The following is a 13,478-nucleotide window of genomic DNA, read 5'->3' on the forward strand; positions in this document are numbered from 1 at the left end:
AAATGGGATCATGCCACAATAAACCAGGTGAAGTTGTGGTAACAGGTATTAGAAAAATGAACACTGACCATCCCAAGCATTCGAAGCAGCCACTGCACAGAGTGTATTCAACAGAGGTTTGGTGACGCAGAGTGCCCAGGACTAAACACTTAAAACCAGAGACACGTCCACGTTTCTGTGCAGACAACACAGGTGTTGAAGATGGACGTTCTCAGCTGGGGAGTTTTACAGTGTTTACATGTTAAGATTTCCTGGTTTGGTTTGGGTCAGACTCTAGGAGTGGGGATGGATTCTGAGCTCAGTGTGCGGGAATTCCTGAGAGCAACCAGAGCAGATTATTTCCCTTCCAATTGTTTGGATCTCTTCCTACTCAACATTTCTAAGAGCAGGCTGAAAACATTAAAAGAACTGCTCGACCATGTAAAACACGCAGCTTCACTGACTTGCCAGTCTTATTTAAAATAATTCCATGACTATTTAAATACATAGCACTCCTGTTGGTTACCTCGATCAGCAGTAATGTTAATTTAGCAGGATAGAACAGCTCGCCATAAAGTGCCTGTGCCCACACAAGGGAGGCAGCAGGATGTGATTGATGGGAAGACGGAGAAGATTTCTCCTTTCAGCAACTCTTGGACCCTAAATCGGGTCGATGCTGATTTAAAACACAGTAGCATTTACAGCAGCGTGACAGGAAGGTTACTAAAGTTTCACGTATTTAAGACACATGCAAAATAAAATCACTTTAAGCCATATAGAATCTGGATGATTTCACAGAATCAAGCCCTGTTTTAAAGGAACTTAGCAGGCACGGCCTAAAACATTCTATCATTTCTCAGAATCCGAATAACATCTTGTCTATTGTGCAAGAAACAAGCGTGTAATATAATGAACCTCAGCTATTACACGCCGGGTTGTACGAAAGGACTGTGTCATGTTGCTCACTGCATTCAAAACCAGAAACATCTTGACCTAAACTGCTGTAAGGAAGCGTGAGAGTCGCTTAACTTCAGGCATTTACATCTAAGCTTATTGAAATCTGGCTTTACAGTGGATATGGAAAACCAGGCATATACAAACCAGGACCATTGCATCCTCCCACAGAAATGTTCTCTCACAGCCTTTGGTCCCTCACACCAGCTCTCCCGTGTTTGGGAGACTCCAGGAGGCTGTTTGGCACACAGATGCTGACTGCACAAACACTAAGCCTGCCTTGAAGTTACCAAATAAATGGTTTTTTTAAAAAAAACTAGGTCTCCACAAATTCCTGATAAAGCTTCATCCACCAAACTTAATGCACATTCCATGCTTAATGGTTTACATTCACAACAAAGTGGTTTCACCCATTAGAAATAGTTTCTATCCTACTTTGTCCGCAGGATTTATTTTAGCATGCCTTGTAGTGAATGACAGAGGCACATTCCAACAGGCTGTTACAACTGTTCAGAGAATGAAAACCTACCAGTCCGTTTTCCCTCCAAAACATGAAGTCCCAAAACAAGATCAGTTTTACAACAAAGTGCTTGCTCTTCAAATCAATACATGAACACTTAAGCCTATTTTATTTAACAGCTACTGTACGCAGCCTCTATCAAACAGGTTAAAATTATTAATATCCCTGTAGGGCAGCCACTCAGGAGCTTCTGAAGACAATGTCAATATTAATATCAGTTTCCAAAAGCTTGGAGCAACCTACTCCTGCTGGTTGGGCTGGCACAGAGCTGGTTAGAAATGGGTCTGTGATCTGCACTGTCACTGGACAGGGCAAGTTGTAGCATCCTCAGGGGGGCAATCAAAGATATTTCAAGCAGTTTGTAGGCTTTCTATCCAAACCACTTTGTCAGGTAACCCATATTTCCAGAAAAAAAGACCTCACAGTATGCTGCAAGTCTTAGCAAAGGGGCCAAAAAAGGAAATAGCCTGCGTTGGAACACATAAACAAGTTGTGATAAGCCGATTAAAAGGTAAGCAATAAATAGGGCTGAACAAAGTCTCCAAGAAAGAGCTTTAGGAAAAAAAAAGCTGATGGAACTAGATTTCATATTCTTTTATAAAATGTTAGAATTAGTTGGCATGTTGCACTTTTCTCCATCAATTAAAATAGATTCTTACCCTTTTGATCAGCTCGGGCTATTAGTCTCACTATCAGCGACAGAGCTCACATTGTCACGTGCACACTGTAGGCACAATCCTTCTGCCTTAAGAAAATGTTCTTAGAGTTCACCACACTCTTCTTATGCTTCGGTGATCACTAAGATGTGCACAACCGCTGCAGGACTTGTGAAAATCCTGTCTCCAGTAAACCCTGGAAGCTTTAATGATGCCAATCGAAGAAGTTTCCAGACTTTGCTTCCACAGTGTGAGAGTCACAGGAAGGAAGAAGCAGGAGAAGGATGTTGCTAAGCCACCAAACGTAGAAACAAAATGCAATAAAATGCTTTTTTTCAGAACTGAGCCACATTTGTTTAATCTTTGCAGTGTTCTGCTAACTTGCTTTTGTATTCCTATACTTCCAGGAAATCCAAAATAATCTTAAGCTACTTGTTCATTGTTAATAGCTGCAGTTGTCTTTAGGAGTGATTCTAAGATGTATTTATAGTTAAATGGAAAAAGTTACTTACAACAGTGGAAAAGATCTGCCAATACCCTCATTTGTCCATCTTTCAGGAATTCTTCTTTCTGGAGAACATTCAGGTTTGGAGCCTCAACTATTGTATCCAATTTGTCTGGCTTTGTATTTAGATAGAGGGGTTTTCCTTCTGTATGAAAAATTAGGCTCTGAAAATAGGGTTTTGGGTGGCTCTACAAGCAGCTACTGCAATACATTTAAAGGAGATAATAGTTCTAAAAGCACAAGCATTTTGAAACAGCTACAGTCCAGACAGTCTAAAAATTTGTATGCAACTTGTATATTGCAACTTGTATATATTATATTACGTACTTACGGCTCGGTTTAGATCAACATCAGCACAGCGATTCTCAAGAAAACCCTCCCCAGTCCAAGGTAGGAATGAAAACATCTCTTTACTTGAAAATACACATATTACTGCTGGTCCTTATAGAAGTCAGAGTAATAGCAAGGTGTGCGAAACAGCAATAAGCTCCATCCTCATCAATATTCTTGGTCACTGAACACAGCTATCACAAAATGTTCAAGCCTCAGGTGAAATGGCTACTCACCAGCAACATCACACAACGAAATGACGACACTTCACAGCGACAGGAAAGGTGCACGTAAGGAAGAAAAATGGATTGGCACTATTATTCCAAAGGTAAATATCTGTGACTTTGTTTCAATACGAGAAATGTTACAAAACTGGAAGATTTAATTAACTAATTAAAATAATTTTCACCAACATATATAACTAAGACTCTTCTAACAATCACCACTTTCCTTAAGCTGAAAAACTAATGTTACATCTGTTATGGACAAAAACCAATATTTTAGCCCTGGAAGCTACTAAATTGAAGTATCCAGACATCTGAAAGTGTCAAGTACTTTAAACTCCCATCAAAGGCAGTATACGATGTTAGACAACCAGGGCTAAAACTTTTGCCAACAGTTTTGAGAATAAACATTCACATTTAAAAAAAACCAAAACAAACCAAAACACAAAACCTTGTATAGGAGAACTCTTCATAACACTTTTTTTTGCCAGGAATCAAATGACAACACCTGTTGTAGGTGTGGGGTCCCAATCCTCCTTTGTAAGCTACTGAAATGTACGTATAGCATCTATCAGCAACGCAGGACTGGATGAGTACGCTCTGCAGAAAGCATCCGCTCCAACTTGTAAACTAGCTGACGACACTGACAGAGCCAAAAGTGCTTTTACAATGAACATACTACTCAGATATATACAGTCTCAAAATACTTCATGAACTCTGAAATGGTTATCTAAGGAGGGGACATCATCGGCAAAATGGAGTTGATCGTTTATTTCCACACCAAATTGTTCAAGTGTCTGTACGAATTTCTGGTGCTCTCTCCCAATCCACGACCTCATTGTGTCAAACACTTGGTACGGGGTCACGTGGGCATGAATTTCAATTCCTGTCTGCGCAAGTTCTTTCAGCACATCAGGGTACGTCACCCAAGTGTTGCTTCCTCCCGAGTGGCCGCCGTCCAGCCAGTAAATTGCTTTTATGTTTTTCAAGAAGCACTCAGTATTCTTGTCTTTTTTAGCTTCCTTCAGCTCGTAAAGCAGCTGGTTCAAAACCACACAACCTTTACTGAAGCCAATCAAAGTAAATGACGCGGCACCTACAGCAGACGGTATAATGAAGTTCATAGCAGAATTATTAGAGCATTCACAACCTCTCGCTCCTTCTGTGGCTGAGCAGCCATTTGTTGCAGGAGCAGACTGCAGCTGTGATTTACAAGCAGCTATTTTCGCATCCTTGCTGACACCATGCACACTTTTCTGGGGCAGCAGAATATTCTGAGATAGTCTGAATGCATTAACTAGCAGCGCGTGGAGATGCCTGAAAGCTCCAAAGTCAGGGCTGTGCTCCGGTGCTCCAAACATGTTGCTCACCACAAAGTTGTCGTAACAGCTGAACTTGTGCAGGTGCATTCGGGAACACTTTACAACCCAAATAAAGCTGTTAGGGAACCGGCGAGCGAGTATGGTAGCAACGTTTTCAAAACTCCACTGCTTCCACTGGAAGTTTTCTGGGTGGCAAGACATGATGTCGTGATAGTTCTGAAAAATAAAAAATATATGTATATGTAAGAGATGAATTACTACATTGTAAAAATACTTCAGGTCTATCTAGTGTACCTGTATTCATAAGAAAGGACCGTAACTAACAGAGAAACATGCATTAAAGAGGTGCTCACTTGCTACGACTCCAGAACAAGAAACACAGTAAAGAAACTGCCATATTTGGATTTACTTATTCTACTTGAATATTTTTACCACACATTTTTAGCGCATCGAAGTATTCATAATTTTTGTTGACTTCACTCCAAGAGAAAATTAAAATATTATTCAACTTAGTATGAAAAAGAATACATCATTTTAATGTATTATCTCCATCAGCAGAAATACTGATTGTCTTATGAGACGCAAAAACCAGACCTAAAATTTTGTAAAAGTCCTCTATTTTTCATACAGAAAAAAAAATTCCCTCTCATTCAGCTGTATGGAGTCTTTATTGCCCTTGTTCACATCCATATGGGGCACAGATTAACCCCCAAGTCATGAATGATCCTCACGCCAAATTCATAATGGCAGAGAACAGTAATTAGCTTATTTTATTAAGGAGTAATAAAGCCATACCCAGGAACAGTAATCAAAAAGGTTTCTTGGGCCATCCCAATCCTTAAAATGAAAATCCAAAGTTCCACACCTTTTCGCAGAACAAGAAGGTGCTGCCTCTGCTTTTGGGAAGTGATGGCTTTTGAGAAAACCTGACTACACAGGGTATCATGGGTACAAACTGGAACACAGGAGGTTCCACTTAAATTTGAGAAGAAACTCATTCCTGGTGAGGGTGTCAGAGCCTGGCCCAGGCTGCCCAGGGGGTTGTGGAGTCTCCTTCTGTGCAGACATTCCAACCCGCCTGGACACCTTCCTGTGTAACCTCATCTGGGTGTTCCTGCTCCATGGGGGGATTGCACTGGATGAGCTTTCCAGCTCCCTTCCAACCCCTCACATTCTGAGATTTGGTGGTATGTCACAGAGGTTGGCCATACGCTTAAGGATAGCACTTCACATTCTCTCTTTTCAATTTCTTGTCTGCTCAGAGACTGAATGTGTCTCCTCCAGGACATGCTGGGAAAGCCTCAGCGCCCGTGCCAGACCCACGGGACAGTGTCCAGGGTGTCTGTACTACTGCACAGGGATGCGGTGCTGAGCCTGCTGGGGATACTCAACACCGCAGGTTTAGAATCATTTTGGTTGGAAAAGACCCTCAAATCATTGAGTCCACCCCCGGCACTGCCCCATGTCCCTGAGACCCTCATGTCCGTCTCTCCAGCCCTCCAGGGCTGGTGACTCCAGCACTGCCCTGGGCAGCCTGTTCAATGCCCCACAGCCCTTTGGGGGAGAAATTGTGCCCAGATCCAACCTCAACCTCCCCTGGGCAACTTGAGGCCGGTTCCTCTGCTCCTGGCGCTTGTTCCTGGGGAGCAGAGCCCGACCCCCCTGGCTCCAAGCTCCTTTCAGGCAGTTCAGAGATCAGAAGGTCTCCCCTCAGCTCCTGTTCTCCAGCTGAGCCCCCAGGTCCCTCAGCCCCATCACACTGTGCTCCAGCCCCTCACCAGCTCCGTTCCCTTCCCGCGTCTCGTCTCCCCTCAGAGCCTCTGACACGATGCCAGTCGTTGCCGTCTCCTCCAGAAACGCCCCCCAGGCCGCGCTGTGGCACAGGCCGCCCCCCCGCTGCTCCACTGCGGGTTTCAGCCCGTTCGCTGCGCTCACCCGCCGGGCAGGGGCGGGAGACGCTCTCCCAGGGCAGAGCGGGCCGGCCCCGCAGCCCGGCCCTGCCGCTCCCCCGGCCCTGCCGCCGGCCCCGCGCCGCCCGCCGTACCTGCACGTCCCCCGGGAAGTACACGACGTGATGCTGCGGCGGGGCCGGGCCGCGCGGGGCCGGCGGCAGCAGCGGCAGCAGCAGCAGCAGCTCGTTGAGCCGCTGCGGCTCCGCGCCCGCCACCTCAGGCAGCCGCAGCCAGGGCGGGCTCAGCCGCGCTGAGGAGAATGCCGCGCCGCCGCTCGCAGGCCCCGCGGCGCAGGCGGCCGGCGCCCCGCACAGGCTCATGCTCCCGCCCGGGCGGAGCGCGGCAAGGCCGGCGAGCCCCCGCAGCAGCGAGGCAGCGACCGGCGGGCAACGCCGGCTCATGGACGCGCCGGCCTCTAGAAGCGCCGGCCCCGGCAGCCGCGGCCCGGCCGCGCACTGCGCCTGCGCCCCGCCCCCGCCCCGCCCCTCCGGCCTCCGCCTCGACACGCCCAGTAGGGGGCGTCGCACGTGCGCGGTGACGTCACCGGAGCCTTTAAAAGGCGGGTGGCGGGAAGCCGCGAACGTCGTTCCCCGGCGTGTCCCCAGGGGAGCGGGCCCTCTCGGGTGCTTCCCTCAGCGGGGCTTGGCCTCCGGCACCGCATCCTGCCCTCGCTGGGACAAGGGTGAGGCCCAGCTGGTGTCCCAAATGGCGCTGGGCTGTTGAATCCTGAGGTGACGTGGGTGTCCCTGCTCTGGGCAGTTGGGCCCAGAAGGGCACCCAGCAGTGTGGTAAAACCCCAGAGTGCTGGTAGAGGAGTCACAGCACTATGGGGTGTCCCATACTCCACACGGAGCAGTTAGTTTCAAAACAAAGAGGTATGTGGATGTGTTTATTTCTGAAGGGTGTTGTGTTTAAAGTAAGAAAAAATGGGGAGCTTAAATATGCTTACTTTGGTTGTACTAGTGAATAACATGCAGTAGAAGCCTTTGTATCTATAACTGTGAGAAACTCAGCATTTTACATGGCAAATAAAGCAAGGAAACAGCCTTTCCTTTATTCCTGAGTATTCCTACTTGTTTTTTGTCTAGAATTTTCTGATTTCATGTGTGTGTTCCTTTTTTTTTTTTTTTTGTTCTCACAGTCTAGTTAGAAGTGCTTGTAGATAAACCTGAGAAAGCTCCAGATACCAAGTCTGGCTCTTACTAATTGGGTCAGCTCCGCAAGAAAGCGGAGTTAATTGATTGCATAATGGAGGAACTTGCAGCAAACTATTGGCTCCTTATCTTGAGGGAAAATTCAACAAATAGAAAGGAGCTATGGAGTTATTAAGGTTATTTGTCAGTGTGGCAAACTAGTAACAAGTAGAGTGCTTTAAAGTAGCTTATTTCCCAAGTATAAATTCAGGCCTACATCTTTTTGTGCAGCCTACTCGTGGAAGACCCAGTTTAAGCAATGGTGTGTCCACGGTCTCCTCGGCACACTTGTGTTTTTCACGGGTTTGTCTTTGGGCTTGTCCCAGAGCGAGCTCAACTGTTCCTACTTCCCATGTTCTGAAGCTCCTCCAGAAGGCAGACCTTGTGATTGTGGTCCACATGCAAGCTCAGAAGAACATTGCGTTGTGATGTATGCTTTGGGATGTAATTGTTTATTGTGTGAGTAATATATATTTTTCTTTATTTGCAGAAATCAGAACAAGGTTGATGCCTGGTCCCCTTGATGAAGAGGGTAAGACCTTTTAAAGGGTATTTTTTCACTTTGTGTGTTTCTAGGAGTAACAGGGATTAATAAAAAAAAAGTGAATTCTGTGTTTTATAGATTTTTATTTTAAATTGCTTATGTTGAAACTCAACGTTACTATTTCTCGTATGAAAATTATCTTTGATATGGTTAGAGCTTTTTTCAGAAAGCCTGAAAGAGCAACAAAAAAATCCAACTATTTTGTCACCAGCAGATGGTGCTGTGCAGTGTGGTTTGAAAAATCTGTATCAGAACAGCCATCTGATGATAATTGCTTTCGTGTTTTGGGAGCCTGCTGTTAGAGGTGCATTTCAGCAATGCTTTCTTTCGTTTAGCAGCTGGTCCATATAGGCGGTATTTCTAATACCATTACAGTAGAGTTAGTGTTCAGTTCCGAAGTGTGTCTTTGGAACTGGAATTCCTCTGAGAATTCCTGCCTGTGCTGCCGGGAGCTTTAAACAGCTCTGAGCAGTTTAGAATCATGGAGTGGCTGAGGCTGCAAGATGTGTATTAATCTCTTATTGCATATTTACCATTTTCCTGTGGCATACATCATCTAGGAAGTGTCAATGTTTAATCTGTTCACACAGCCATCAGGATAGCAAACTCCAAATAGTCACTTTGAAGAGCTGCAGAATAAGTCAGGTGTAAGAACTTAAAACACTTCTTGATGAAATTTCAGGCTGTGTTTGGAAAAAAAGTAAGAATGGTTGCATGAATTAGCTCCTGAGCTGATGCACATAAACCAGTAGTTTGATTTTTCTGAAAATATTTAATTGAGGTATTTAGCCTGCCACCTGTATGTATCAGCAATCAAATTATGGAAGATCCTAAACTGTCTGTCGCATAATCAGAAAGATACTTAGCTGTCTGGAGGAGTAGTAGTAAACTCAGACAATCAAATATATCAAATAAATGTTTGCAGGTGTGGGGCCCTGTTTCCCCCTTGCTTCTGTACAGGCAGGAAGGTGGGGCTGTGCTGCAGTTAGTGGGCTCTGTATGGAAGGAAGATTAATTTAGGAAAAAGAGTTAAGGTTCCTAAAATTCTTGTGAGGCACCTGCACTTGCCTGGAGTGCAACTTCCTGTGCAGGGGCCAGCTAGAAATAGTCAGGTGTTCGCTTTGGAGTCTCCCCAGGCAAATCCTCCTTCTGGTTTGAGTTTTTGGGGTATTCTACACCTGTGCTTTCTAGATTTTTCTCTGTGAGTGTGCCTGCCCTAAGGCTGAAATATCAGTGGAAGCTTCCACAATGCTTCTGCTAATGAAGCAAAATTATTAAGGAAAAAAAAAAATCTGTAACTCCTTCCATACAACTGTTTATTTCAGTTTTTTTTCTTAAGCCAATTTTGAGTGATTTGGTCTATGCTGACATTAAAACTTTTAATTAGAAGGGCTAATGAAACCTAGTCACTTCTGTTCCCCATTAGGTACTGTGCAAAGAAAATACTAGGTAGGAACTGCTAAATGTGTAAGTTTAAGAAAAAACACAAGTGGTCTGCTTTTCTCATATGAAGCAGATATAAAAAATTTTGCCCACAAAAGCCATTCTGTTTTTCTGTGAAAAATGTAGAAACAATATAATGCCCGTACTCTGAAAATGTAGTTACTTGGACCTTGATTGCTAAGGCTTGCTCACACAAACAGAGCTCTGTTAGCATTAGTGTTATCTGATAAAGTTATCAGGATCCAGCTGAGAGGAGTGGCTAGGAGAACGAAAGCTTCCATTTTAGTAGTTACTTTTGAGAAATGTGAATAATTACTATCTGTATCTTGAAAAAATAAAAATCTGTGCTCTTGTCCTCTTGTTGCCTTCCTCTGGCTTCTCCAGATGAGAGATTAGCCTGTACAAAAGGTTTTACTGACCTTATTTATATTCTAGTGATCTTTATGGTAACCAAAGGTACTTCTGCCCAGAAATCCTTAGTTAGTGTGTTTGTGATTCAGCTGTTAACGTACAATTAAAGCTAATCTATAAAATGGTACATAGACTTTCATCTTCTTCTCAAATACCATGTCCTGCATGCCCGCACTGGGCAGTTCACTGCCTACTACAGGTTGTACAGGGAGGTAGAGCGCGAAGTGTTTTTTTCATTACTCTGCACAAGTCTACCCATTTATTTCAGGGAATTTGGCAGAAAGCACGTGTATCGCAGTTGATCAGCAGTGATGAAAGCTGCTCATATCAAAATTAATTCCTCTGGAGAGAGCTAATGGCTTATTCACCACTTCAGTGTCTCTGAGCTCCCATATAGACCTCTGTGGCTGCCTGCGGAGTGGTTAATTAGTTTCATCTATCAGAGGCGACTGTATCCACAGCTTATAAGTAGAAAGAGTACCACTGCAAGAGTAATCTGTGCTACAATCAAAGCATTTTTTCTGGAATCAGCTACATTTGCATATGTTCTTGCATTCGGAACACATGCAAACAGCACAGGATATAATTCTGATTGTATGTGTTTTCTCAGACCAAGAAAATATGCTGTAGCTTGTTTTAATAATACCATTTAAATTAAAGCATTTTGATAGATGATTCAACAAAATTCTAGGTGAAGAACAACTGTCTGGTGATGTGACAGTAATATCTAATATATATGAATTTCTATCTGTCCATATGTAGCAACTGTAATATTTCATGGTACTTCAGAAAAAACATGCTTCCTGCCCAACTAATTTGCAATGTGCATATGTACATATTTGCATGCCTGTGTATTATATTTCATGTTGAAATTTCCTTTTAAACTTTTTTTTTGAGCTGCATATGCATTCAAATTGCTAGTTTGCATTTTGGCAGGGGATTGGAATAGCTGTGCAAACACCTGTTAAATACTGCTGGAGAACTCCTTTGCAGTTGTTGTGCAGCTGTGTCTTTCAGTGCAGGCAGAATTTACCAGGCCTGGCTCCTCATTCTTCCAGGTACAGAACACTTTAAAGGACCGAGTTACCTGTCTCTGTGCTGAACTGCGCACAGAGAAATTCCCAGCGGCTACATGGTGATGAATGGCTGGGTCGTGACTCGTAGTTTTATTAGCTTATTAGTGGCAACAGTTCAAATGAAATTACAGCTATTATGCTCCATTATAAATACTAAACAATTTACTTCTGCTGAAATTGCTACTGACAGCTCTGCCTGCCAGCATCCATCTTTTGTGTGTGTATGGATATTCAGGAGAGCATAGGGGAGAATAAATTACTCTCTTGGCAATTTACTGAGTTGCATGAAAGTGAGAATAAAAGCTTTTCAGCATGAAAAATAAATCCTTGTTCTTTTTCTGTCAGCTATGTGGAGAAGCCACTAAAATAACAGGATATGTGATCTTATTTCTGTTTTTTTCATTGCTGAAAAAAATAGGGCATATGAAGAACTAAGAGCCACTGCTACTGTTCGAAACATCTTTGTCTCTTGTGCTGTTTTTCCTGTGGAAACTGGTTTTGTTTAATCATGCAGTCTGTCTACCTGTCAGTCCTTCCCAATGGCCTTATTGCCCACTTCACATGAAGAGTAGGAGTTGTAGAGCAAATCATCTGGGAGTACTGGGGAAGCTGCTGAGTGAATAGCTGAGGATGACTCAAACTAGTGCCTCTACTGAAGGAAAATTGAGGAGAATTTCACCTTTGTACAGTGTGATTGAAAGCAGTAGGCTGAAAATTCAGTATGTGTTGGCTCTTCATTCCGGAGTCAGCATGTACTGTCTCTGTCCTTGTCCAGCTCACAGAAAGCGCGATGGATGGGAAGGGCAGGAATTACTTTGATAGAAAAGTTGAAGACAAAGCGCACGAGTCCATAAAACAAGTTTAAGTAGTTCTGCTGGTCATGGAACATGTAGTTAAATGACAAAGTTCCTGTGCTTTGTGTTTTGTCAGACAAAGTGTATGAGAAACTTGTGGCATAAGGAAGCTGTACGCTGTCTGGTATAAATCAATATAAATTGGGAAATCCTGCCTGGGATATAAAAGAATGCACAATGGCCCAGGGAGAGGAGTAGGAGAGGATTTTCTTGCTTTAAAAAAAATGGACCCAAGCTCAACTCAGCTACCTCTGAAGGTGGAGGTTTGTCTGGCAGTGAAATTGGGAAATTTTTGGCTTGTGCATGCTCGTATCTCAATTTCCCTTCTCTCTTTTCCTTAGAATATTCTGACTTTGTGGGTGGGTACTATGATGTATTCAACATGAGACTAACTTCCGCCATGCCTTTTATGAACTTTGCTGCATGCACAAAAATGAGGTCAGAATTTGGCCTCAGACAGTATCTTTGCATCACGGGTTTCTGGAATGTATACCATGTCCTCTGCTCTAGTTTTTCTTCCCAGAATTCTGTTGGTACACTGCTTGTGTGGTACGTCACACAAGTAGGGAGAAAATAGGTGCTCAACTTGAAATTAGATCTTCATCAGAGACAAAATTTGTGTAGGTGAAGCACTGCAAAAGCTCAGGACTCTGGTTCATTTGTTTATGGGATGCTGGTCTAAAAAGGTGTTATTTGAGTGGAATAAGGTGATATGAAGTAAGGGACAGACTCAGCTGTGGGATTTCCAGTGGATAGAGATTCTTCAGTAACATTTTGCTGTAGTTACTGACGATGGAAAGTATGCAGCAGGCAACATTTGTGCATTTGCAGTATCAAGCCTCTAAAGGCAATTCTTCATTCCTCTTAATGCAAATCATCCTGTTGCAGCCAGTGCATAGCTTGGGAGACTTCAGCACATGTACTCTAAATACTGTAAAAATAGGTATCTCAAAGAACTGAAATAATTAATTATTCAAAGTATTTAAGCACATGCTTCTGTTCAGATTTATATAGACCCAAAAGATTGTCTCAATGTTGAGAACCATTGACATTCAGTAGGGCTGGTTTTATATAGCATTAGCAAATGCTACAGAATGTCTCAGGGAGGAACAAGCAAGGAAACAAAATCATGTTGTTCTACTTTAGCCCCTCGTAATAGGCAGCTCAGCTCCACGGCTGGTCAGGGAAAGGATGCACCTCCAGATATTGGGTTAGAGCCAGAGAGCCATTTGGGAGACTGTCCAGCAAAGGGATGCCTCGTGTTGCTTTGGTGTGAACTGCCAGCAACTTCCATTGCAGCCCTTATGAAAATGGAGAAGGCCCAATTCTGTCATCTATTTTTGAAGATGTCTTAGTAAATTCTTAAACCTGAGTTAATAAATGAAGCCATTAATGCAGCTAGACTCCTCTGCCTGTTTAGTAAAATGAGCAAAAATGGTACCAAGCTGTCTTTCTGCCTTTAAAAAAACCAAGGATTTGCATATACTTTAAAAATATATCCTCTCATAAACTTAG

General features: G+C 43.5%; 1 protein-coding gene across 1 annotated transcript; it reads right to left on the reverse strand.

The window, feature by feature from the left end:
- Positions 1-1,375: 1,375 nt before the first annotated feature.
- LOC308042068 (mitochondrial protein C2orf69 homolog) lies at positions 1,376-6,876 on the reverse strand. Its single transcript, XM_080347117.1, has 2 exons — positions 6,535-6,876; positions 1,376-4,706 (listed from the first exon to the last, which is right to left on the reverse strand). Exons 1-2 carry the CDS (start codon positions 6,841-6,843, stop codon positions 3,867-3,869), a joined length of 1,149 nt encoding a protein of 382 aa, XP_080203243.1. The 5' UTR covers positions 6,844-6,876; the 3' UTR covers positions 1,376-3,866.
- Between the last annotated feature and the right edge of the window lie 6,602 nt (positions 6,877-13,478).

Source organism: Nesoenas mayeri, assembly GCF_963082525.1.
Source record: "Nesoenas mayeri genome assembly, chromosome: 6".
In the NCBI taxonomy this organism is placed as follows: Eukaryota; Metazoa; Chordata; class Aves; order Columbiformes; family Columbidae; genus Nesoenas; species Nesoenas mayeri.

Bases quoted from the DNA above. Each gene is read 5' to 3' on its own strand.
- LOC308042068 (XM_080347117.1), bottom strand. From the start codon at position 6,843: ATGAGCCGGCGTTGCCCGCCGGTCGCTGCCTCGCTGCTGCGGGGGCTC. The intron at 4,707-6,534 runs GTACGGCGGGCG...TTTATTTTTCAG, and splicing joins ACTTCCCGGGGGACGTGCAG to AACTATCACGACATCATGTC.